The sequence below is a fragment of the Gymnodraco acuticeps genome, unplaced genomic scaffold (genome assembly GCF_902827175.1).
Source record: "Gymnodraco acuticeps unplaced genomic scaffold, fGymAcu1.1, whole genome shotgun sequence".
NCBI classification, from domain to species: Eukaryota; Metazoa; Chordata; class Actinopteri; order Perciformes; family Bathydraconidae; genus Gymnodraco; species Gymnodraco acuticeps.
In genome coordinates, this window is record NW_022990590.1 from 3,069,008 (window position 1) to 3,095,852 (window position 26,845).

The 26,845-nt window shown below is 40.8% G+C and overlaps 3 protein-coding genes across 5 annotated transcripts in view; 2 read left to right on the top strand and 1 right to left on the bottom strand.

Annotated features, from left to right (window-relative positions):
• Positions 1–10: 10 nt before the first annotated feature.
• On the bottom strand, positions 11–4,641 carry wdcp (WD repeat and coiled coil containing). Of its 2 annotated transcripts, none has more exons than XM_034228694.1 (4): positions 4,524–4,641; positions 1,888–3,814; positions 1,433–1,553; positions 11–900 (listed from the first exon to the last, which is right to left on the bottom strand). In XM_034228694.1, exons 2-4 carry the CDS (start codon positions 3,793–3,795, stop codon positions 710–712), a joined length of 2,220 nt encoding a protein of 739 aa, XP_034084585.1. In that variant the 5' UTR covers positions 3,796–3,814; positions 4,524–4,641; the 3' UTR covers positions 11–709. The 2 variants fall into 2 exon arrangements, with proteins under 2 accessions (XP_034084585.1, XP_034084586.1); XM_034228695.1 differs by lacking the exon at positions 4,524–4,641 and adding an exon at positions 3,921–4,507.
• A 271-nt stretch (positions 4,642–4,912) lies between these two features.
• On the top strand, positions 4,913–14,483 carry fkbp1b (FKBP prolyl isomerase 1B). Its single transcript, XM_034228696.1, has 4 exons — positions 4,913–5,135; positions 5,916–5,963; positions 12,964–13,076; positions 13,700–14,483. The coding sequence occupies exons 1-4, from the start codon at positions 5,066–5,068 to the stop codon at positions 13,826–13,828; spliced, it is 360 nt and encodes a 119-aa protein (XP_034084587.1). The 5' UTR covers positions 4,913–5,065; the 3' UTR covers positions 13,829–14,483.
• A 332-nt stretch (positions 14,484–14,815) lies between these two features.
• The window catches only part of mut (methylmalonyl CoA mutase), a 28,092-nt gene continuing 16,062 nt past the window's right edge, over positions 14,816–26,845 (top strand). The window contains exons 1-7 of one of the 2 annotated variants that reach the window (XM_034228716.1): positions 14,816–14,937; positions 15,763–16,195; positions 17,039–17,406; positions 17,512–17,669; positions 21,400–21,571; positions 21,660–21,908; positions 22,055–22,166. In XM_034228716.1, the coding sequence (XP_034084607.1) occupies positions 15,799–16,195; positions 17,039–17,406; positions 17,512–17,669; positions 21,400–21,571; positions 21,660–21,908; positions 22,055–22,166 (1,456 nt within the window). In that variant the 5' untranslated portion in view covers positions 14,816–14,937; positions 15,763–15,798. Of the gene's footprint in view, positions 14,938–15,762; positions 16,196–17,038; positions 17,407–17,511; positions 17,670–21,399; positions 21,572–21,659; positions 21,909–22,054; positions 22,167–26,845 lie in introns of those variants that run through there. The other variant, XM_034228715.1, reaches the window with a different exon arrangement.

The following is a 26,845-nucleotide window of genomic DNA, read 5'->3' on the forward strand; positions in this document are numbered from 1 at the left end:
CAGACAGGAATGCACATGTTTTATGATATTTAATATTCAAAGGGTCAAAATATATATATTTCTCAAGAAGGTACATTTACACTTATCTGGTCTTCTGTAGAATCTTTGTAACCAGTGTTTCTGTTGAGTCTTGCCCCCTCCAGTGGTCAGTTGTGATACAGAGCTTGGCATTATAAATATTCAGAAGTGATTCATATTTTAAATATAATAAAATGTAAAGCTGAGTGTTATGTAACAAGGTTAAATTACACTTGGTGAAACATTAATTTGAGTGGGACTATTCAGCCAAGTGCCAATCCAGAGATTTGATGGGTAAAATCTGAATTTCTCTAATGCAGCAGTTATCACAAATACATTCCAATACAAATATACATCATAAGTGTTACTTCTATCGGTTTTCCTACCAGGACAGCAGCATTCATAAAACATATCAGGAAGTAGAGCACTGCATTCCGTCAAAAAACAAATAAAATAAAAAAACATGACATGGAGCTCAAACTTCTTTCAGGTAGGCTTTCTTTTTAAAGCAGCAACACGTTCAATATGAATAGGCAGCCCTTTTATACAGAGAATAGAAAAATAGATGTAATTGTAAATAAGTATTTATAAAACACTGGTTATCTGCATAGCTGAAGCATTTGTGCCATACCTATTGCCTTTTGGATGGAGTCAGATATATTTCAGAAACAATTATACTTCATTTTGTGTGTTAAGAGAATTCTGAGGTTGTGTTGGAGGTCTGGAAGGGGGCCGGACTGGAGGGGACGGAGTTATCTGGACTCCCAGGAGTACGTAGCATACTTTTTCGCTTCCCATTGCGCACTGTGAGTTCCTCTTTGGGCTTGAACGTCAGAGGCACAAAGCCGTCTGCATCTGCTACAAGCACAATCCACAATGGACCTGCAAAATAACAACACCATTGGCATAAGCATGGATTTCTACACATCTGAGATTAATTATCCAATGCCGTTTGTGATATCCATTACTGATAGTATGTCACTTAAGGACAGATATACACTACGCTCATTAAAAAGTAGTAAGCTGCTTTTGTTTAAACCTCGTAATCTCACCTAGGCTTTTAATCACTTTGGGTTATTTAAAGATTTAAAAAAGTTAAAGAAGTAACGACATAAACTTGGACAACAAAATTATCTGATGACGTTAAAATTATGTCACTAGGGTAGCTCGTCACACAAACTAGCTGAAAATACTCATAGCGGGGTAGTACTTCCGAAGTGGCCTTCGAAGACTTTCCTCTAAGTCGTTTGAATTAATCTACTCCGTACACCCATTGTTAATCTCACAGGCAAGAAAAGGGTGGTGTATATACCACTTTGTAGTATAGAAAAAATGATCTAAGGACAAAACTGAAGGCAACTAAATCATTGGAATTACTTTTAAATGAATTGAGGCAAAAATAATCTTTGCATACCATATGTCATCTCAACAATGGTGAGGTTGAAGAGCTCTTGGAGGGCACGCAGACACAGCTTCCCGTCACACAGCAGCACTGGCCTCCGCTCATCAATGAAAACATTTTCTGATAACTGCTTCTGCAAATGCGCAAATGAGGACAGCAAAGAGAAACAGTCAAAGAAAGTTAAACTGGATGCTGTTATAACAGATCTATCTTGATCTGATACCTGACATGGAAACACACAGTCATTGTGTTTCTGGAGCACATTAAACAATTCCAGGTATTTACGTTGTCTCATCCTTAAATTCCCGCTAATTAAGCTCTTTAAGCCTATCAATCAAAAGCCGCTAATGGCAGAGATTGTAGAAGAAAGGGAATCTTCATCTCTATAGCTGGGTAATTATAATCCAAGCATAGCCAGTTACAAATACACAGAGAAAATGGAGGTAAACATTTTAATTAAACTATACCTGACATGTGACATTGACGTAGGGGGGTTCAGAGGCAGTGGGGTAGACACTCAGGGCCTTCTTGCCATTCTGGTTATAATCTCTGATTTCTCCCATGCACTGTTGTACATCTGCAAAGCGAGTAAAAAGCCTCTCCATGTTATGAACGAGCTGCTCCAGCGTGCGCTCCTTGGCCTGGCTTGGTGTCTTTTCAGCCATTGGCAGTGTGGCATCTGTGTGGAGTTTGTCCACCGGCTCGGGGCGAGGAGAGTTGGTCCGGCTGGGGTCCCTGCTGGGCTGGCCGGCCACTGCCAGGCTGGTCATGCGGTTGACATGCTCCATGTCAAAATTCTCAACTGTGATGGAGGAGGCACTGGATGTGGCTGATGTCTGCTCAAAGAACTCAACGGAGCTGGTGACGGGGCTGGGCTCGCCACTCCTCACTTCCTCCACCAGCCTACGCCTGTTGCCTGGTGAGCGAACAACTCCCCCTCCAGGCAACACCAAATCCTTTATCCCTCTGTGCTCCCTGTTATCCTTGGACTGGTGCTCTGAGTGCCTTCTAATCCCTGCGAAGAAATTTGAAGGTGACTCATGGTTGAGAGGAGAGGGGGAAGGTGGGACAGAAGTTTCACCATCAAGCATCAGCTCTTTAACTATGAGTCGAAGAATATATTTATCCGTGTTAGACGATGGCAGAAAGGCAGGGTCATTGGACTTCTGCTTGCCCACCATCAACAGCAGCATCTTGTCATTGAGGAAGCACACTCCTTTAGGTTTCTCGTTTGTCTGCAGAGAGATCTGCTGAATGTTCGGCATGGCAGAGGCTGTAATGCAATACACAAGCACCATGTTGCAGGTGTTGGAAGCCACGGCGACGGTGGAGCCACGTGGGTCAAAGGCCACAATGTCTGGAACCAAAATACCTGGGATACTGACTTTGCGACTTGTGGTGACTTTACGCTCATAGGTGACCAGGATGAGGTATGAGGAGTCCTGACCAGTGCCTGTCAAGGTGTCTCTGCGACGCAGGTGAATAATGGGGCTGGGGTCAGAGCGACGATGCCTGGCCAGGAGGTGGGTGAGATCTAAGGGGCCTGAACAAGGGACGTATGACCTATCTGAATCAAAAGACCGTCTTCTCGAGTCCAGAGGAATGTCTTCTTCTGACAAATTAGACCCGTCACCCTGCACAGACTCTGCCTCTGGCTGTATTTCGAAGGCCATGCCTGCATTTAACCCACATATTTTATCCAGAGGCAGCTCTGTAGCTACAGCTACTTGAGCCTCTCCCGTGGCCTCGATAGCACATATGTAGCCTCCTACATCAAAAATGGGGCAAAAAGAGCAGGCAGCAAGACTCTTCTGGATGTCATTCCAGATGTAAGAGTGTAGAGAGCTTCCTATAGCCACTACCAGGCGCGTACCATCCTTAGTCCAACATGCACAGTGGATAAGTCCACTACCTTTAATATCCGCTTTAATTCTCCTGTTGTCCACCCTGACAGAAAAAAGCACATTAGTGTCCTTCTTGGTCAGCACAGCCAGAATGTCCAATTTAGGATGCCACACACAGCCTTGGGAGAGCAAGGGGAAGGGCTCGCTCATCTCACAGGTCTGAGTGCACAGCAGTTTGTTCTGCTCCAGCGCACTGAGCTGCAGTTGCCACATGGTAACATGTTTCTTGTGCTGAACAGCCAGCAAGGCAGGAGAGTCAGAGCAGCACAGCGGGCCCCAAAAGAGCCCAAGGACATGCTCAAACTGCCCAATTACGTTAGTGTCCCCGAAATGCACCTCGCCATTGACGAAGAAAAGAGATGTCAGGCAGACCTGCTTGCCGTCTGTCCATGCTATCCCGTGCACAGGGTGGATAGCTTGATGTAGAGTGTTGAGACCCGTCCGAAGCAGCTTTGCCTTACCAAGATCCATCCTGGCAGGTATTAAGAACCTTGTTCAAAGAGAAACACAAAAATGAGTCAGAACATTGATGACAGAGACAACTGAATCTGGTGTGATCAGGTCCTGCAAAGCAGTATTCTTGCTAATGCCTTTACCTATGCAGATTAAGAAAAGCCTCTCGTTTCTCCTTCCAAGTACATGCCTTAATCCCTTCTGCCTGAGCTGAGGCAGTGGTGGTGACGAACACTTATAGCGGCTTATGCCTGAATGACCTCAACACACTGGTCTTGTCAGGTCTTGAGGGCATTAACAATACAATGTGTTGAGAAGGAGCGCCTCGTCATTACAGCATTTCCTATTTTAGATCAGGCGAATCTGCCTTGATCGCTTTGAGTTAATTAGGTCGCCCCCTTATCAAATAGAGATGTTCTCTATTATCAGAGGTCAACAGAAAAAGACAAGCATTGCATTTAAAAGTCAGTTTGCAAGTTAAATACAATTGAGAATTGTTACAATATGTAAATGTATAACAACAGTATGGAGAAGTTGCAGGAAATTACTTAAGACAAATGTACTTAGGCAAGGATATAGTTACTTCACATAAGTGGTCAAAATGTAAAAGTTATAAACGTATACACCATTATGACACGCAGTTTAAAATGTCCTACCAACGTAACTCATTATGTTGTAAACATGCAGCATGCTAACTAATAATTGCAGTAAAAATACAGACGGACATGTAATTTTACTATACGTACCTTATAAAACCACCAGCATCTCATGTGGAGTCTGCGTGAAACACAGCGAGTCTCCCATCCTCTAAAAATCACGTTTTGAAAATGTTTCTGAAATGGTCATATCTATTTGACTCGGAAGCAAAACCAGCAGACATTGTAGGTGCACTCTGGGAACTGTAGTTGGATTATAGTCGTTTTATGTTTGCCACTTTGCCAGCTCGTTGTCGCTGCTTGTGTTAATACAAAAATAATTGACATTAAAGGGAAACTTAAACGAAATATTGGTTGTGAAAAATTACTTAGATAAAAAGTAAATGAGGAGAAATAACACAACTGCTTAACATAGCTCCACCATGTGGCGCAACGCTGGAGACGACGTGCGTGGTGCAGACAGTTTGTAATCTTGACGCTGTCTCGCGACAGAAAATATCTTTGCTGCCCCACACGGTTGGCTGAAGCTACGGGTCGGTAGTGTTGGCTGAATGCATGGTTCCCACCGATACAGTCCGACTTGTAGCCGCAAAACGGATAACATTTGCTTCCATAACGGCGTTTAAGGTTTCATGGTTCGAGCACATTTTTTAAGTAGTACAATCATGGGCGTGGACGTCGAGACAATATCTCCCGGTGATGGTAGGTTGATTGATCCGCTTGTGTGTGCTTTGATGCGAGGGTGGTGGTGGTGGTTTTGGGGCTCTGTAGTTCGCCGGAATGTCTGGTTAAATGTCAACATGCTTTACATAAAATATGAAGTTTAATGTAAAAGCAGGAAAGATAATTAATATGTTAAAAATATTTAGCAAGATACTAACAGTAACGTAGTATTCGGGATTGTTTGTTTGTTTGTAGCCTTTATTTAAGCAGGTGAAAGCCCCTTGAGATCAAAAGATCTCTTTTTCAAGGGTGACCTGCAGGACATTAGTTACACATAAATAGGGGTCTGTATACCCCATGTATTCACCATCTCTGACGCCTGCATGACTCCTTTCTATAATTCTCCATACTTGACGGTGCTGCTGTTAAACGAGTGAACTGTGATAAGTATAACCTGCAAGTAATATAAGCTATCTGAGATTTGGCAGACAGGATAAAGGTTTGATCAGGTGCTAGACATGGAGGACTGTTCCGCAGTTATCTCTCTCTATCAAACGCACTAATAACCCATTTAGAGGCTTTCGATTGCCCCCTAAAAAAAGATGCCTCCAGTGTTAAGTTTCAAAATGACGATGGGACTAATAACAGATGCATATCTGACTTCAAATGTCTGCAAGCACGAAGAGAGAATGGCATTCCTGCCAGGGACACTTCACCAGACTTAACCCAGTGATTGTTAATTTTAAAGATAAACCTGAAGTCTCGTAGTACATGTACAGACAAACAATAACACATGTTTCTTTTTCTTCTTTTTGACAGGAAGAACATTTCCAAAGAAGGGCCAGACATGTGTTGTTCATTACATAGGTAACCCTTTCTTTGCGCCTGTCGCCTTGTTGAGAAAATACATTTATTTGTGTGTGAGTGTGTGTGTGTGTGTGTGTGTGTTTTAGACAACATTTTTAGCAAAACACAGCTAATTTTGCAACCTACGTCTCACAGTGTACACATTCTACAAGACATGTATGCACCTGCATGTCGCCTAAAGTTTCAAAGAAAGGTATGAGCAGACACCACACCCAGGAAAGATTAGTTTATATTGTTTTGTTTGAGAAATTCATGTCTCATTGTGTCAATACCATTTTAGAGACTGTTAAAACTTGCACAATGCATATAAAATAATCTAGTGCAGACACACATACACACAAACGTGAGATTACCCAACAGTAAGGTGGGGCAGTAAGATGCTGAGATACCTCGGAAATACATTTGGGTTATTAAATGCCTCGGGGTTGGCAGACCAGACAACTAGGTCAGACAGAAACTAAACAAAACCTCATTCACAGTCATCAGTCTGTCTGTGTATCAGTGTTATTATGACATGGCTATAAAAGTCACACTTCCTAACATTGGCTCTATAGTATAGTCTAAGAATAACAGCTTTAATTGTGTGTAAGTATTGTTGTTTTGAATGTTTGTGCATCCAACTTTAGACAATTCTTGATACCCCTGAAGCTGGGGATTTTACTGCCTCTCATTCAAAATGGATTCATGTGGATTTCCTAATCAGATACCATTTGTTATTGGACCTGACTCTTTTTATAGTGTTGAGTTGAATAGACAGATATCCACTTTGTTTGAATAGTGTGTGTCCGCCAACTGTGGATAACAAATGTTGTGTTGTTGACTATTGAGGACAGTGGAAAAAGTAACCAGATTTCCCTTTGGGCCTGATCTCTTCAGAGATAATGTGCAGCCTAGTCTAGACTCTTGTAACAGCTCATAGTCTATCACTGAACCTCAGCCCCTCCCTTTTCGTTGTACTTATTGTGGATCCTTTTTCTCTATTATCACAAACGCATCATACACTTTTTTTATTGTACTTCCTTCCTGAATGGAATACAACTGGTAAAACTGTCATGTCTGTTACCAGGACTTTTTTCTTTTTCCTTTTTGACTCACAGGATATACCAAAAACCTCTTAGTATCCTGTTAGTTGAAGACATTTAAATGCATAGTTAAGCCAAAGCAAGCACTTTGTCTATGGAACACAAAAGGTGCTATAAATATGTAATTGTATCAGAAGGGGAAATGCGTTTGCAGGTCATAGATTGAAAATAATGTACTAGTGTTTACAGATAGAGCTGTGTGAAAATAAGACCTTATTGTTGAACACGAGCCAGGAAATTAGCTTAAGAATGAGGTTTTGTTAGAGATAATTACAGCATTAACATTGTAATAACAAGTCATTTTAGACTGTATGCAATTGTAAGTAAGTCCCCAATCATTTGACGATGGTTTAAAGAGGTATTTCTCATGTATTTGAATTTCATCAGAAAAACTAAACCTACAACACAGATGAAAACAAATCTATTTAGGTAATCCCTTAATAATTGGTATTGTCAATCAGTGTTGTTAAATGATCATGCATTTGTAGAAAAGCTATACTAAACAGGATTTAGGATAACTCACTTTCAGCACTGTAGTAGAGACAGACATGACCCCACATTTGTTTTACTTTAAAGTTCAGATAGAAGATCCTATAAAGCTAATAGAGGTTAGCTGTAGATCTGGGACATACGCCTGTCCAATCATCCAGCTGACTATTCGTGCAAAACCCCAGACTGCACCCTGCCTTCTTAGTTTTCCAGACAGCGGAGCTTAGAGGAGCAGTAAAGGTAGGGAGAGAGTGATTTCCCAATACATAATGGGATTTGAAACCACTCTGTGGCCAGCAATAAACATTAGGGAGACTCATTCTCACAGAGGCTCTCTTACACTCGCTCACTTTCATACCTGAAACACACTTTCACCTTTGGGATATTAAACATGTAAATACACACATTGCAGAGACACACAGATATGTGAGTGACTCCCCCCCCCTTTGAGCTATGGTGAGAGTTGCCCAAATTAGCGCTGAGTGCTCATTGCCGCAAAGCAGGTAAGGGCTTAGCTCGGACACAAATAATTGGGAGAGCTGCTCCCTCTTTCACACACATTATTGTTCCTGTCATGCCTGACTGACTGCCAGTCTGCAGCTCTATCAGCGGTCAATCTTACAGCAGTGTTGCACAGACAAGTGTCTGGTGTGGGTCAAAGATGTGGCCGTAGACAAGTTTATCTGCTGGTTTATAGTATAACTGGCCTTGCTACCGATGTGTACATGTCCAGGAGAGGGGAAAAGCTAATGGTTACTTAGTTGCCTGATACATGATGGACAGATTAAGGGGTCTGTTGGAGGCTGTGAGGTAGAGTGGTCGTCTACCAATCGGAAGGTTCGTGGTTCTAATTCCAGCCTCTGCAGACAACAAGTCTATGTTTCCTTGGGCAAGATACTTTACCCTGAGTTGCTCCCAATGGCATGGTCAATGGTGAGTGAATGTCTGTCTATGTTATTCTCCCTGAGCATGTGGCACCTTCTATGGCAGATGCCTCGGTATGAATGAGTGAATGACTTATATATGTAAAAAGCAGGCTTGCAAAGACTATAAAATGAAACATAAACACTGTCCATTTACCAGTTGCATTCATGGGTTTGAGAAGCTTTTAGGAGAGGCTTCTGTTCCCTTTTTTGCACCAGGCTTAGCCATCAATCCTGCCATCACAAGCTCATTTCCTAACTGCTGAAGAGAAATGGAAGCAGACCTGAAATCAGTCAATATGAAAAGAACTTTAGCAGCCTGTGGGTTTCCGTGATCGATGGAGTTTGGCTCTCGGCTACGATGATAAACAGCCTTGCCGCCCTGCACTGACAAGACGCATGAGCCTTGGTAGCAGCAGGCTTACTGGATATGATGTCATGCCTAAATGTGGACGTTCTTCCTTACCATGTTTGAGCTCCAGACTTACCACGAAACGTGCTGAGACCTAATGGGCCTCGGTGTGTGACACAGAAATAGATGGACACTGAAACACGGGGTTGTATGTCAGGAGAAGCCAAACTCTCCTTCCAAGCAAGAATGTTGTGATGAAGTACAGTGGGAAGTGTTCAATCCCAACATTGTCAAGTTAAGGCCCTGACACACCGAGCCGATTTCGGCCGTCGATAGATGTCTGGCCGTCGATGAGCGTCCTGTCGCCCTACTCAGATTGGTGTGTCCCGCACCGTCGTGTCTTTTGGGCCGTGACGACACCTTCCACCGCCGATTCAACATGTTGAATCGGGAGGCTGTCAGCAAAAGGCTGTCGGCAAAATAAATCACTCTGATTGGCTGTTCAGTTTAGCGAATCAGTGCATGAGAAGCGAAACAGAAGTGAAGAAGGCACACACAGACAGCTATTATTTTTTATTTTCCAGTACCGCACATGTTTTCGATTATAAGTCGTTATGTGAAGCAGTCTGTGAAACAGTCTGTGATGGACGAGAGTGAAAATGGAACACACGCTATTTGTTGTTTGTATATATCACGCAGTCTGTCTTCCGGTTGCCTATTTTGAATGACGAATACACACTACCGCCGCTTGCTGGTAAGGAGAGTTATTGCCACTCACGTGCTACCTGGCCGTCGGCTGAAGTCTTTGCGATGTGTTCCAGTGCGACTGTTTGGCCAGGATGCAGGAGACGTGAGGCGACACAGCAATCGGGTCCGTCGGGACGTGTTCTTTGGTGTCAGTTTGGTGTGTCAAGGCCTTTAAGGAAAGCAACAGAAGAGTTCATACAGCTTCTGTATGAAGACAGAATCAGCTTGAACTTTTGCTGAATTGTGGCTTCCAGGAGTCCTGGTGCAGGAACACCACGGCATTCTATATGAAGTTGCCTTTGTGTTTGACCCTTTAACAGCTTGTCTTACGCTAGAGGGGAGGAACAATGTCCCTTACAGAATAGATGGGCCAGGGATATGAGGAGAAATAGGACAGTGGTGTTATTTTGCATGAATAATTATCCAGCAAACCCTGCTGGTCCACAGAAGAACCAGGGCACCCAGTAGCTTGTTTCGAATGTACTCCTGTTAAACAGGACATTTTCATTTAACTGGGTTTAGTCTGTAATAGTCACACATGGTCATGTACACAGCTATGCGCACACAATTACATTTAGGGCCCTGGAGGCACCTCTCAAAGTAGTAGTCCACTCAAAATACGTGGCCCGTTCTTGGACTTGAACCAGTGACCCGCCGGTTGTTTACAATGATTACAGACTGACTGCCTTCATTAACATGTGCAACTTTTAAACTCATAGAAGTTCCTAAGGATCTGTGCTGCAGCAGTGAATTTGCTGTATATCGTCTTTTTGTCTGATTTTATATACACCAAATAACACATCAATCATCTGCCACTTGATATATGAATGAATCATGAACAAGATTGTAATCTTTCGGGCTTGCAGCTGTGAAACTAGAGACATTTAAGTTTGTTGCAGACAGATAGCTTTGCACGCATCTTATTTCATCCGCACTTGGGCCAAGGGGGGTTGTTTTGCTGGCAGGCGTCGTAGACTGGGGGTGAGACAGGATACAGTAAACTTGAGTAAAAATAACCCCACCCCTGTGTGCCACAGATTTGTGCAGGTCCAGCCGGAGCACCACCAAGTGAAAGCCTTTCATGAAGAGAGAGTGTGGGAGTCAGCCACAGGAAGGGGGGGGCTCTGCTTTATTTTTGCAGAGACCCCACCCATGCTAAACTGTCCAAATAGTGATAACGGAGCACTGATACAAATGGCGAACCCCTACTACATATGTATTCAATTGAGCTGCATGTGTAACTGCCGCTAACAAAACGTGTAGGGCTCTCCAAAGTGCCATGTGACATACCCTTTAAGGTGCATACAATACTAAGCTTTAAAAAATAATATAGGTAGCCATATCTTACTAGTTTGCCATTATGGGTAGTTGTTGCAAGGCAAGGCAAGGCAAGTTTATTTATATAGCACTTTTCAACACAAGGCAATTCAAAGTGCTTTACAAAAAATGAAAGAGATTAAGAAAATGGCATTTAAAATCAGTCATTAAAAAGAAAAGCTAATAAAATAAACATTAAACACACTGCAAAGTTCTTAAACATAGGTTAGCTAGCTCACATGTCATACATTACAATGAGTCATGGATTTTAGTTTTTTTATGAAAAGGGTAATATATATTTGCTTATTATATGTTGGTTCAAATTCATGTTTATTTTGAGACAAAACAAAAAACACTTTTTCAAATAATAGTCGTCCCCCTATTGAAGACCCATGCATTACATAATGGATTACCATTCTCCTGTGTATTTGTTTTCACAGGGAACAATGAGCAGGTGGTGTTTTCTCCTTTGTTGAGCTTTTCTTTCTCAAACTGGTTTAAGCCAGTTGCCACTGTGCTGCTATAAACCCTGTTGCTGCCTCCTCCAATACAGTTGGAGTTTTCAACAGTAGCCACTCCTTTTAGTGTATACATGGAGAAGATTTCACCAGTAGTGTTAAGATATCTCACTTTAACACCATCAGTTTCTAAGCAGACCCCCCAGCTAACCAGGATAATTAATTGTGCAACGGCTAGGATGTAATTCCTCAGTGGCTTCCCAACTGTGAACATTGCCAATAAGGGTTTCCTTCCAAATTGCATCGACCACTTCTAGAAACTGAACCTTCTTTTCTGTAGTTGATGAAAGATGGTTTTGCCTCTCTGCTACTCGGGTGCCCGAGCCCACCACACCGATGTCTGGGCTACCGTGTTTCTTGGAAATGATGGACCTATTAAGCTTAGGGGGAATGAAAGGGGAGAAGTACAGTACAGTACATACATTCATATGATGAGATGTCTTCAGTTAACGCACAACATTAAATGCCAAGTATTCATACTTGCTGAATTACGGCAGGGAAAGGACTATCCCAGTGCGAAATCTCCAAAACGCAAGTGGATGATCTGGACAGTTTTTGCATGACGCCACTTTGACTCCGGTTGCGTGGCTTGTTTTAAATGTAATTCATTAGATTAGACTGTATTCCCCCAGGCAGTTACTGTAGGCATAACGTAGGATGTTGCCAAACTATCATATATTGGTCTTTTTACATGTATGTAAAAATGACTTAATTTGTAGAATATGCTTTTTTTGTTATTGGTTCTTGGTGTATCACATATGTTGAAATATTGCTTCATGTGGCAACAGTGGAGTTTTATTTATTTTTCATTAATAATGAAATATGCCGTACTCGAACACTGTTTGCCTACAGTTTGATATTGCTTGTTCCACCAAGATAGTTGTCCACAGAAATGAATAGACTGCCTTGTTGATGTGGTCAGTAAGTTCACTTGAGGTATCAGTAAGACAGCCTGACTTCCATTGGCAGCTTGGATTCCCTCAAGGGAGAGTGGCTAAGGGGAGTCAACAGGGCATGTTAAAATGCCTGATGAAGTGGGACCTGTGCCTTTAGCAGTGTGTAATGGCTCCAATGTTATTATCATGTCTGAACAAATAAATGGTGGGGCAGTGTTCTGAAGTAGCGGAGTCCTGCACCACTCCGCCTTTCTTACCCTTTTCTCCCTGCAGTCTGAATACAGGCAAGCCATGGCCTAGTTCACTTTAAAAATAATCTGCTAAACCAGGCCAATGCTTCCTGATTCACATTCCCTTTGTCCATTTGCGTAATTGAAACAGACCCAAGATCCTGATAAGAAGCCCCGACAGAATCATTTCTCAGACCGGAGCCAGAGTCACTTTATTTCTTCAATCTTAAAATGCCTTTTCCAAAACATTAGCTACTGAGGAAAGGGCGTGCATTAATCTTGCATCCCACTGTGATAAGAAACGATAATGAATTAAAGTTAGGAACAGTACTATTAGTCATGAGAATATTTAACTATGCAGATGTGTGCTTTGTTTTGTTTATTTTGCATCAGATGAACAAAATGCGTAGTTTCTTAACCACATGCTTCACTTCTCTCTTTGGCAGGTATGCTGCAGAATGGGAAGAAGTTTGACTCTTCTCGAGACAGGAACAAGCCTTTTAAATTCAAGATTGGTCGGACTGAGGTCATAAAGGGCTGGGAGGAAGGAGTAGCACAGGTAAGAGCAGAAATTCAAAACCCACAAAAAACTAGTTATATTGTAAGGCTTTTACTTAGATCTGTGATGTTTAAAGGAATCATACAAACCACTTTGTTACCGCTCTTATTCTTTTCAAACCTGTATTGTTCTGTGAGAATAAAGAAAAGGAGACATCTGAGACGTGAGTGTCAGAGACAATCTGCCATCCAGCATCATTTTAAAGTGATACTCCTCCCAAATCAAAAATGTGATACTACCTTTGACACCTAGCAAGTTTGCAAAGGTACTGCTTTGGTATCACTTTAAACTATCAAAGTTAATCCTTTTCTCAATGTCAGAGTTTCCTTGCATATTGTCATTCATCAGAGATGAAATGTCTAGTGAATTTTTTCAATTACTACTGTAAATGTTTCAAACGTTTGACGTAGCATTTTCCCTGAGGAACTGTTAAAACAAACAAATCAAGACAATGTTGGCTGTGCTCATTTTTCATCACAAGCAGATTTAATGTGACTGTTTGTTGAATATGTTAACATGCTAAAAAACAAAAGAAGGCAATTGTGAGTAGGGCTTTAAAACAGCATCAAAAAGTCATCAGCAGAATGCAGGGTAATTGTTCCCTTTTTGTTTCTGATCATCAGATGAGCCTGGGCCAGAGGGCCAAAATCACCTGCACACCAGATATGGCTTATGGAACCACAGGCCACCCCGGGGTCATCCCACCGAACGCCACACTTATATTCGACGTGGAACTGCTCAAGCTGGAGTGATGCCCGAGGTTTAATACAAATGTGGAGCTTAATGAGGCTGCGTTCGCCACAACCTGCTTCCACAGGGAGACCATACTCGGCTGCTGCCTCCCACCATCCACTTACTCTTCTTTTAAATTTACAGTCTTCTTTAGTTCAATATTTATACGTTTTTACTGCTGCTTTGTTATTGCAATTCTGTCATAATAGATAGAACATTCTAAGCATGCAAGACTTTTACACACACACACACCACAGGTAGGTTTTTGTTTGTTAGTCCGATATGCTATTTTGTTTCATTTCAATTTCAAGTTGTACATTTCGTTGAACCCATGAGGAAATCAGTCATCTGATTAAAAAGCACTACTTTGCAATCAAAACATATACTGCCTTACAGTTTCAACAACAGAGGATAATAATGTTGAAAATAAATACCTTTTGCTCTGTATCTTAACTGGGCATTATATACCACTGTCTGCATTGCCACTTTGATAAAGGTTTGTCCTGTTGAATGCTCTGAATGATGCTATGTGTAGTATATTTGATATCCCTCATAAACATTGACTGCAAGCGTACCCTATCCAACACTTTACAGAACTCTATGAGATCCGTTGCTAATATGACAATTTACAGACCAACTCTTGAATAAAAATGGCATGTATTGTGTTGAGAAGTATTTGTCCTGTGTGTAATTTATGAGCGAGTGTTGATAAAAACATTGAATAAATGACTTACATCATTTTTTTATAACATGTTTAACAGAGGCTGCTGCAGCAACATTGCCACCTCATGGCAGATTTTATGAAAATGCACCAGTAAATCAGTCTGAGTTGTTTATAGTGCTAATAATGAAGTATATTCTGTGAATGATAGTATCTAAACACATCAACATTATATCATATAAAACAACACATTGGTGTAAAAATTGCAATATACTTCAAACAGCTGACAGCTTATCTCTACGACATTCAACTATCTTGGATGTATTATTTACTTCCGGTGTGGCAGTTCAAAGTTGTCAGATAGAACGTAGCACGCTATTGGCTGACTGGCTGTTAATGTTGTGAAACTCCATTGGATAGACGAACACACGTCTTACGTCTTTCTGAAAAAGCACAACAGACGGCAAGGTCAGCAAATGCTCTTAAAATATGTAAAAATGTGTGCTAAGAAATATAGTTACGTGCTTAAAAAATGTCTTATGTGAGCGGACATCCATTTGGTTCCATAGATGAATGCTACTAGTTCAAGCTAACATCCATGCTCATGTTGTGTGCAGCAGTGCAAGTGTAGCTTACTTAACGTGATGTCAGCAATAACTTTGCAAGTTGTGCCTTTGTACTAGTCATTTCAATATGTGTTATATTATTGCATAGAGATGTATTCATCCTTTGACTTTTTGACATCTGTAAAATATGATATGTCCTAGTTAGGCTAGTTGACAATGCTAAACTAGAAAATGTGTTAGCTTTCAAATTATATGTCCTCTGTCAAGTGTCGATATCACGTTTATACATGCCTAACCATGTACTAAATATAAGTGACTGACAAGAAAAGCAGTAAAGGTAACTCCTGTGTCAGAGTATGCTATGTTAATGTTTAACCTCAGTCTATATCCAAGTTTCCACCAAAACAAAGTTAACTGTTAAAGGTATCAGCCAGGAGGAAACCAACAGTAACATTATCACTGTGATATGATGGTGCAGGGTTTATTATAACCATGCTGCAGTTATAGAGCAAAACATTTGCCCTATAACTCAGAAAATATCATATTTTGGAGCTAAGCAACGTTACAATGGCACAGTTGTAAAGGATTTGTAACACTATCACCATCGAAGCTGCAATAGGATGCATTTATAAGTCAATGTGTGTTGGCATAACTTACTCAAGCCCCAAACCATGCAACCTCTACACGTGTTTTCACCTTCATATCTGTTCCTCTTTGTCTATCTCAGGTGTTCCATGTGCATCTGATTGTGTCTACAGTAAGCATGCTGACTGCACAGAGAGCCTGTGCAGCGATGGCTGCCCGGCGCCTGGTTAGAGCTTCAGTCTCCTCAGCACACACACGCACCTCTCTGATCCACACTTCCCGACCGCGCCAGGACCAGGATGAGCTGCATGCTGAATGGGCCAGTCTGGCTAAGAAACAGCTGAAGGGGAAGAACCCGGAGGACCTTATCTGGCGCACGCCTGAGGGGCTCAACATCAAGCCTGTGTACACCAAAGCAGACTCAACTGACAGGCCAGATGAATTGCCAGGAGTTTTCCCCTACACTAGGGGGCCCTATCCTACAATGTACACCTCCAGACCTTGGACTATCAGGCAGTATGCTGGATTTAGCACAGTGGAAGAAAGCAACAAGTTTTATAGAGATAACATTAAAGGTAAGTGTGTCGCCTTGAACTTTTTCTATCCTTTATTGGCAGTATTAGTCTTCTGTCAATGCACAATTGTGGACATCATGTTCCTGTCATACATTTGGACTCAACATATGAAGCTGTTACATGTTCCTAGGACCTTGCTGTTTATTTATTCATTGAGTTGTTAGGTGATACACAAACATCAATTGAAGAAGATGAAAAGACTAAAACGACATGCAGATTTTTACGTACGGGTGTGTGCAGAAACTGCTTGAGGAGATTGAACCTTCTAGAAGGTCGTCAAGGGTCAACCATATAACACATTTTATATTTAAATCTACATTCATTCAAATACAATGGAAAATAACACAAAGGGAAAATAGAGGTCATTTTTTGCTGGCTTCATCCTTTAGTCTTGTGTAGGAGGGGGCACTCGAGATTTGACATTTAGAGCGCAAAAGCCAAACAATGCAGAACAAAGAGTAATTAGGAATGGATTCTAAAACTGAAGACCTTAAATCCTCCCACCACTATTTTGAGCAGGGTCTGAAAGTCAGTTCATTCCTCACCATTTCTACCGGCCAGTAATTTGTTATTGTTGTCTGCCAATCATGAAATCTTTGTAGAACACTTAAAAAAACGAGCCACTGGTGCCAAACAGTAAAAATATGGCATAATGTTACCTTATTCCCATTTAATTAAGTAATTGCTTTCTTCAAATAGACCCTCTGTTTCACAGGTGCTAATTTCCTTCCCTTTTTTGCTGTCTGTTGATGTTTTCTCACTGACCTCCATTCTATGACTCGTTCTTTTTCTGTATCTCCATTTCCCTATAGACCCTAATCCACTTCTGCTCTTTTATTTCAGCTGGTCAGCAGGGTCTTTCCGTGGCATTTGACCTCCCGACGCACCGCGGCTATGACTCGGACAACCCACGAGTCCACGGAGATGTTGGCATGGCCGGAGTTGCTATAGACACAGTGGAAGACATGAAGATGCTCTTTGATGGAATTCCACTGGAGAAGATGTCCGTTTCAATGACAATGAATGGAGCCGTTATACCTGTGTTGGCGATGTTTATCGTGACCGGAGAGGAGCAAGGCGTGTCCAAAGCAAAACTTACTGGCACGATTCAAAATGATATTTTGAAGGAGTTTATGGTACGCAACACCTATATTTTCCCCCCGGAGCCTTCCATGCATGCCATCGCAGACATCTTCGCTTACACCACCGAGGTAGGTACAACTTAAGAAGTGTTACTTAAGTACTTGGGTAATCTGCTTGTCAGGTGATCATCATATTGGGAGTTTAACTGATTTCAATTACTTAAATGTTCTCAGAACATGCCCAAGTTCAACTCCATATCCATCAGTGGCTACCATCTTCAAGAAGCTGGAGCTGACGCCATCCTGGAAGTAGCCTACACCATCGCTAACGGCCTGGAGTACTGCCGCACTGGTCTGAAAGCGGGCCTAACCATTGATGAGTTCGCCCCCAGGTACACCAATATTCACTTTACTTTTAGATTTTCTTTAAAAAAGCACAAGGGATGCATATGTGCCAACCGGACACAAAAAAGATAAGATTACATTTAAAAGAGGAGGATCCTTCTTTGAAATTAACAGTGAATCTACATTTCTTTGGAAATAGAAAAAGGGGATTTTAATAAAATCCCCTTACAAGCATCAAAATGTACACAGTGACATTTTGAATCTACATTTAGACCATATTGTATAGGATGTTTATATAATAATAATAATAATAATAGATTTAATTTGTTAGCACGTTATATGTACTCATTCATATCACCCTACAATTATTACATTTTAATAGATAAATAAATCCTTTACGCCAAATAAAAATAAAACTTTAAGGAAGTTAATTTATTTTGAGCCATTTTCATTGGTGCTATAATTAATAATAATAATGCTATAATATCTTCATTGTTTATATATTGTAAACTAAGTCGATTTACTGATTTATGGTAGGATTGTTTTTCTAATGCCATTTTCTGGTTGAAGCCTTTTTGCATGCCACGAAAAAACAACCGCAACCAGTCTTTATCTCACTTTGCACATTTGGTTTTGATTTGAATTTACATATTTGTATTATTATTTAGACATTTTATCAATACAATTATTCATAAATTATAAAAAAAAACGGCAGATAACAGATTATGAATATACTAATTTGTTGCACAGGGTTTAGGCTGAATAAATGAGGCCCCAGAAAATGATAAATGTGCTGTTTGGGAACATTCATTAAGGAATGTCACAAGGTAAAATTCAGCCAGGTATTTGTATTGACTTCAAAGTATATAAATACATACATATGGGAATAAATAATGACCTGATCCCAGTAGAGAGGCGAAGTCCCGCCCATCTACTTCCGACCCATGGGACCTTATTTCGGATAAATTATGTATTGAAGTCAATGGAGAGAGAAAGATTATCTTTCGATCCCGTTTGAATTGTGCCACGAATTACACATATTATGTTTGTCAATCTTAAAAAATAATTTCCATGTCAAAAAAAGTCACAGTTTGTTGTAAAACTGTTGAAATATAAGACTATGAAAAATACGCAACTAGAAAGACTACAAATCCCAGATTCCCGGTCCCGCATGCTGGCTCTTACGGAACCGACTAACTCCCCTTTTGTGTATGTACAGCTCTCAACATGCCCAGACTTGGAGTGATTTTCACCTCTTTTAATACTTTCCGCCTCATTCTGAAAGTAAGAAGTGAAATGAGCCAACGTGACGGCTGTCTTGGTGTGTGGTGCGAGACGGGAGATGTAGTTCATTGAGCGGTTTCACACAAAAAAGTGTTACTTCACAGTTTTACGACACATTTTTCTTTTTTTGACTTACAAAATTATCTTTTAAATTAACAAACATCATATGTGTAATACGTGGCACAATTCAAACGGAATCGAAAGATAATCTTTCTCTCGCCATTGACTTCAATACATACTTTTTCCGAAATAAGGTCCCATGGAGGTCCCCCAGAAAGGGAGGGACTTCGCCTCTCTGTTGGGTAAATTATGCTGGAAACTGCATCAATTGAAATACTAAAAAGCAAGCTAACACTCCAGAGAAGCAAGATGTCAGCCGTAACACCTGCCTCCAAAGTGTGACTGAGCTCTTAGCACCATGAGTGTCATAAAAGTGCGTTACTTACTGAAATTGACAGGGACTGCATCCACTTTACACTTATTCCCTTTAAAGAGGAGCTTCTGCCGCCACTCAATAACTACCCAGTTCAATATTTCCCCTCAGCTGGAAAAATTCAATGTCCTTTTTAATGACAGCATTCCTAAATACCAAAACACTCAGCCCTGCTATCCATGATTTGTATTTTTTTATTCAATTGATATTGATGCTATGCATGTTTGATTATTGCATAACATCTAAGCATGCGAGCCACATTTGAATGGCAAACAAAATACGATCGTCTTTATTTATTTAACCACCAGAGGGAAAGGCTATTGGTAAAATCAAACGGTACTGGGGTAATAGAACTTACCATTAAGCCCAAACACAGTGTGTGATACAGATATAATATAATATTTTATCTAAGGAAATAGAATAAAGTCAGGTCAAGCCCTTTGTCCAACATTTTTGCCGTAATTTGCTACTCTTTTCTTCACGGATGGAAAAAAGCTAATCAATTATTTCCCCACCGTTATGCATGCTTTATATGATTCTGATTGACTCCGTAGAATCACATTATTTCTATCCACTTCAAACTAAATTATCTATAATTTGGAGCTGATGTAGACAATAATACTCTTTTCAGTCACTAACACAACTGTACCAATTCAACATCCGTGCCCTCTCCAGTTCTTGTTCCTAGCTTTGAACTTCCATTATTTCCTGTTCGTGTTCCAATTACTGAGATAATGGTAGAAGACCGTGTGCATGCAATTCCCAGGAACGTTTCTGATGGGCCAGTCTCGCCTTACCTTTCTCCACGTAATGACTTCAGAGACAAGGTTCACAGCAGCCACTGCGAGTCAGTATAGAGATGCCACTGAATTGATTGAAATGTAAGGGTTTACACCCTAAGCTATTACCTCTTATTGTACAGACTCACAAGCAGCAGTTACCCTTAGAATCGCAGATATCGTGATTGTCACGTCATGCCTTTGGACCACAGTGGGAGAACTTTAATGTACTGTTTGAAGGTTGTGTGCTCCTAAAATAGATATTCACATACTGTATCACTTGAAGTTCCCTAAAAAGCATTATTTATTGTTTTATTTGATACATTATAAAACATATTATTAAGACAATTATACAGATTATTCGTCATGATTCATTCCATTTTGACTGTGCAATTACTTTGCTCTGGTTGATGCCCATTTTCATTAAATTACTCATCTGACATTGACTTTCCTATTCATACTTGTGAAGTAGTATACGTTATTTTCTTAAATGCAAATAACCTCTACGTAACTCTTTTGAATTGTATTTTGTTTTACCTGTAATTGTTACCACAACATGAAAAGTGTTCCCTGATGGCCAATCGATGTCATTGAGACTCTTTGTCTAGATCGGCTCCAATATATTTAGGTGTTTCTGCCTATCTACCTTAGCTTTTCTTTTTAATGACTGATTTTAAATGCCATTTTCTTAATCTCTTTCATTTTTTGTAAAGCACTTTGAATTGCCTTGTGTTGAAAAGTGCTATATAAGTAAACTTGCCTTACCTTGCCTTGCCTATCTATTGATAACAATGTTTTGCTACTAAACAGCTGACTAAAATGATCTAATGTGTGCTAATTCCACAAGTAGAATGTCTACTCCCAGCTGTTAAGACTGGGATGCAGTCCATGGGGTTGGACATATCTACACAGGGAAGCAATCGTCTTTCACAGAATCCACTATGTTGCGCTGCCGTGTTTCCACAGCAGCTGCGAACAGACTAATCAAACACGGCTATAAAAGGGCCAAACCTGTATTTGATGTTGCCTTACCTTGGATTTATTTGGTTCCATCTGCTTTTTGTAATAGTTATCATCGAATGAAGCATATCTATTTTTGGTTACTAGGATTCTGGCATAGATATAAAGCCTAATGAAACAAAAAGCTTAATACTTTAAGTACTGGCGGGTCTATGTCATGCTGTGTTGCGCCCATAAGACAAACTGGTTTTCTTTGTTGTAGAGAATTTCTCGGGAATATATTTATTTATTTATTTTTACTGTGTGTTTGTGTGTGGCCAGGTTGTCTTTCTTCTGGGGTATTGGAATGAATTTCTATATGGAAATCGCCAAGCTGAGGGCAGGCAGGAAGTTGTGGGCCACGCTCATTAAAGAGAACTTCCAGCCCAAGAATACCAAATCTCTGCTCCTCCGCACACATTGCCAGACCTCAGGCTGGTCCCTCACTGAACAAGTAAGTATACGTGAAAATGTCCAACTCAATCATAGCAAAAATGAAGAAAAGGAAATTAAGAACTTTCCCATGTGAACCCTCCCTTCAGGATCCGTACAACAATGTGGTCCGTACGGTGATTGAGGCCATGGCAGCTGTATTTGGTGGGACCCAGTCCCTCCATACCAACTCATTCGATGAAGCTCTGGGACTGCCCACAGTAAAGAGCGCTCGCATTGCCAGGAACACTCAGATCATCATCCAGGAAGAGTCGGGCATCCCCAAAGTCGCCGATCCTTGGGGGGGCTCGCACATGATGGAGTCTCTCACGGATGACGTCTATAACACAGCCTTAAAGGTTTGTCATGGCGACATATGGAAAATCTTTAACTCTTTTCTGTTTCCTGTTGAAAACCCAAGCGTTACATACACCTAATGACTAAATTAGAAGTAATCCATCATCATTGAGTCACCCTTTAACAAGCTGTGTTTTCCTTTGTATAGTTCATTCAAGAAATTGAAGAGGTGGGAGGCATGGCCAAAGCTGTGGCAGAGGGCATTCCAAAACTTCGTATTGAGGAATGTGCCGCTCGCAGACAGGCCCGCATTGACTCAGGTACTGTATGTTTACATCATAAGCTGATTGCCTTTAACATTTTTTAATCTTTCATATTTGTCCTCAGAATGGAGTTCTTAATGTGCTCTACTTCTTAACTTCAGAGCTGCAATGACATTTCAAATGGTGATTTCTTTCTTTCTTTTGGAAAAAGATAGAAATCTATTAACTTATTCTTGATCTTGTTTGTCTTTTTTTTAAAATATTTTTAAAAATATTTGTATTCACATGAAAAAAGTGTAACAGTGCATTACAGCAATTAAGGCATTTTCATTTTAAAGTAAAGAACCCTTACTCATTTTCCCTCAACCCCGCCCCATCCCAACCCATCCCACCGACCCCTCTCCCGGAGCACTGAGGCAACAGTACATCAATTACATACCAAATGATGGATACAATAATATACATGCACATACACGTACCTACATACATACATACATACATACATACATACATACATACATACATGTACACATACTAACACATATATCCAGGGATGTCACACGGGCTGCATGTGTGGTGGACAGGGGAGTAATCATATCGGAATTCTAGACAGATAAAGGGGGAATCCCTACAGCGAAACTATTTCAGGGGGAAGACGGTCTACATAACTGATCAGTGGCTTCCAATGAGCGTAAAACTTATCTGAGGAACCCCGGAGAGTAACGGCCCGTCCACACTTCAGCTTCGACAGCTTCAAAAACGGTTTCCAACGCGTCTGCCCATTCACTTTGAATGGGGTGACGTCACGTTGCCTCGCTTTTCGCCGAACTGAATTGTGGGTAGCATAGCGGTCCGTCTCCGGCGTCTCCGGCGTCAGAAGTTGATCAATGTTCAACTTCTGACGCCGGAGACGCCGGAGTAGCCAGCGACAGCCAATCAAATCCCGTTTCTGAAAATCTGACAGCTCAAGCCCTAGCCAATCAAACCGCGTCTAAGCTGGGAGAGATATCCCGCCGTTTATTTCTATATTTAAAAAAAAGATGGACGAGAAACTAATTATCGCCGTAGCAAGTCACCCGGTTTTGTATGACCAGACCCTCTTCACCTACCGGGATACAAACCGGAGGAACCAGGCATGGAGGGAGGTGGCAGAGACTCTTGTACCCAAAAGTGATCAGATAAAACATCTCTTAACAGACTCTAACTTGGACTATTTATGTTTGTCAGAGACTTGGTTGAATAAAAACTCCCCATCCTCAGCCATACGTATTCCTGGCTACAATGTTTTTAGGAAAGATAGAGCTGTGGGCAGGGGTGGGGGGTTACTGTTTTATATCAAAGACCACATATCATGTAATGAGGTTCAATGCTCTGCTGAGAATGAGCTTGAGCATATCTGTCTTAATGTTAGCCTGTCACCACAGATGTCTTTCATTCTCATTGGAGTGTATAGACCACCATCTGCAAAAGCAATTTTTTTTGACAAATTACAAAAAATGCTTAGAGAATGCAGTTCTGCCAAGGAAATAATATTAATGGGTGACTTCAATGTTAACTGGGAGGACAAAGCAAGTAATAAGACACTAGAACGGGTATCTAATCAATTTGATCTCACACAATTAATTAAGGGGCCTACTAGAATAACCACATCCTCAAAAACCCAGATTGACCTGATTTTCAGCAACAAACCTGAAAGGGTGACAAAAACCTACAATATTATCACTGGTCTGTCTGACCACAACCTAACTCTCATAGCCAGAAAGCTCACTAAATCCCGTTTCCATTTGAAACCCAGTACAAAACCTACCAATTAAGAATACCCAAGAGTGATATTGATGAATTTGACAGGGAAATTAAAAACATTAACTGGAGCCAAATGTTATCAGGTACAGATGTAGATACCAACACACATGCCCTTATGTCAACAATCCAAAACATATCAAAACGATTCCTCAGGAAAAGCAAATGTAAGGCCAAAAATAAACATACCCTCCCCTGGATTAATAGTGACATCAGGAAATCAATGAAGGAGAGAGATAATGCTCTAAAGCACTCTCTTAAGTCAAATTTAGTGACTGACAGGCATATATTTGTGTCCTTACGAAACAGAGTTACAAAGGAAATCAGGGCAGCTAAATCCAACTTCTTTGTTAATCTCATTCATGAATCTAAGGGAAATCATAAACAAATCTGGGACTGTCTGCAGAACCTAACAGGGAAAGGGCATAACATAACAAAGCAGCTGGAGATCAGTAACAATGGAACCTTATGTAAGGGGCCAGCAGAAATAGCGGCTATTTTTAATAACCATTTTATTAATTCTGTGAGGCTGACTATAAACAGTCCCCAAATTGGTCAAATACATTCATCACCTATTGATTGTACACAGCCAGTCTTCTCCCTGACAGAGACTTCTGAATCAAAAGTTAATTCTATAATTTCTTCTTTAAACAATTCCAAATCAAAAGATACTTTTGAACTGGATTCTCTGTTTCTAAAGAAACATGCTACTACCCTCACAGGGACAATTACCAAAATAATCAACACCTCTTTTAGGGAGGGAAAATTCCCAAAAGACTGGAAGTTAGCCATTGTTGTGCCAGTCCACAAATCCGGGGACACAACTGATGCAAACAACTATAGGCCCATTAGTATTTTACCTGTCATGTCTAAGATCTCTGAGAAATGTGTAGCTGAGCAATTGACTGGACATCTTAACAGTAGTCCTTTCACACTACACCCCATGCAATTTGGCTTCCGAGCCAATCATTCCACTGAGACCGCAAATTGTTTCCTTGTGGAAAATATTAAATAAAAAATGGACAAAGGAGGCATTGTTGGAGCAATCTTCTTAGATCTTAAGAAAGCTTTTGATACAGTCAATCATCAAGTACTCATTCACAAAATGTCCTATTTTAATTTCTCACCCAGTGCAATAGACTGGATGAGCTCCTATCTGTCAGACAGAGTTCAGTGTGTAAGGGTAAGTGGCGAGACATCACCACCCCTGAGGAATGAACTGGGTGTACCTCAGGGATCTATCCTGGGCCCAATTCTATTCAGCCTTTATATAAATGACTTGCCATCAGTGTGCACTGGATGTGAGGTGCAAATGTATGCTGATGACACTGTCATTTATGTCCATGCAAAAACCAAGGCCCAAGCTGCGGCCAAATTAAATGATGCAATGGTTCATGTAAATCAATGGCTTACTGACTCACAGCTATATCTGAATGTTAAGAAGACAGTCTGTATGTTTTTTAGCAAGACCAACACTGTATCACACTGTGAACCCAAGGTCTATGTGTCTGGGAAGGTCATTCAAACAGTTACACATTTTAAATATCTAGGCATTATCCTTGACACTACTCTATCCTTCAAAAAACAAGTGAGAAAGGTAATGCAAATAACTAAATACAATTTAGCAAACTTTAGATATATAAGGAACTGTTTGACAACACCTGTAGCAAAACTCTACATGACTGCCATGATCCTTCCCCACCTAACATACTGTATGACCAGCTGGACCCAGGCGAATAGCACAACCTTAAGGCCTATCCTGTCACTTTACAAACAAGCTCTCAAAGTTTTGGACAGAAAGCCTAAGCTATACCACCACTGCAAAATCCTGGACAAACATAACCTGCTCAGCTGGGGAAATATTTTAAAACACACTGATGCATGTCTCATTTTTAAAATTCTAAACGGCAAGGCACCCCCACCACTCTGCACTTTTATACAGCAGAAAAACTCAAACAGCAGAACCACAAGGTCTGCCCTAAGAGGGGACTGTGTAGCCCCTCTTAGGTCCAGTTCCTTTGGCAAACAGTGTTTCTCTGTGAGGGCACCAACACTCTGGAACACAATACCAATACAGATAAGGAATAACACCTCCTATCATACATTTAACCACTATCATAAGAACTGGCTTTTAAACAATCAAAAATGTGAACACTTTTAACTGTATCAAGGTATGATGATATTTCATCTGTTTGCATGTTTGTTTGTTCCTCTCTATTGTTGTACTGATGTTTATTTATTGTTGTACTGATGTTGTCTGCTGTACTCTATTTAATTATGTTTTTATTTTCTAGTCTTGTTGTGGCCATTTAACATCTTGCCAAGGACAACAGTTGAAAATTAGCCTGCTGGCTAATACTGGCTCATTTACAGCAATGTGAATTAATGTGCACTGTCCTTTAAATAAATAAACAAACAAACAAACAAACAAACAAACAAACCCCTGACGCGTCCCGCGGAAAAAAGGGAAGAATTTGGCGCGCTGGGTGTTCGTACATACAGAGGAGTGAGGAGAAGAGTACAGAAGTCTAGATCTAGATCGGTCTAGTGGTGGGTCTATAACACAACTCATATCTCCTCCCAGTATCAATAGGTGGGAACTCAAATCGGGCATGGTGAAGAATAGCGATTTCACAAAATGATGATCATCCCAATTGGGAGCATACACAGAAACTAAGATGACCGGCTTCTGATAGAGTGTGCCAGAATTAGAAATGATGACATAACGTCCATTTGGATCTAAAATTGTATTAGTAGGGGTGAAATTTACTTTTTTCCAAACTAAAATGGCTGTGCCCCTTGTTAAATTGCGAATTAAACATGTGTCCAATCCACGGCCTATTCAGCTTTCGCTGATCAGAGTTACAGAGATGTGTCTCCTGTATAAACATTATATCCGCATTCAGGTTTTTAAGATGTCATAATCTTTGTGCGTT

What these genes read in the sequence shown, in the direction of transcription:
- wdcp (XM_034228694.1), bottom strand. Translation starts at nt 3,795, where the DNA reads ATGGATCTTGGTAAGGCAAAGCTGCTTCGGACGGGTCTCAACACTCTA. An exon ending in ACGTCAATGTCACATGTCAG is followed by an intron (nt 1,554 to 1,887) that starts GTATAGTTTAAT and finishes GCGCATTTGCAG; the next exon opens with AAGCAGTTATCAGAAAATGT. An exon ending in CATTGTTGAGATGACATATG is followed by an intron (nt 901 to 1,432) that starts GTATGCAAAGAT and finishes GTTATTTTGCAG; the next exon opens with GTCCATTGTGGATTGTGCTT.
- fkbp1b (XM_034228696.1), top strand. Translation starts at nt 5,066, where the DNA reads ATGGTTCGAGCACATTTTTTAAGTAGTACAATCATGGGCGTGGACGTC. An exon ending in GACAATATCTCCCGGTGATG is followed by an intron (nt 5,136 to 5,915) that starts GTAGGTTGATTG and finishes TCTTTTTGACAG; the next exon opens with GAAGAACATTTCCAAAGAAG. An exon ending in GGGAGGAAGGAGTAGCACAG is followed by an intron (nt 13,077 to 13,699) that starts GTAAGAGCAGAA and finishes TCTGATCATCAG; the next exon opens with ATGAGCCTGGGCCAGAGGGC.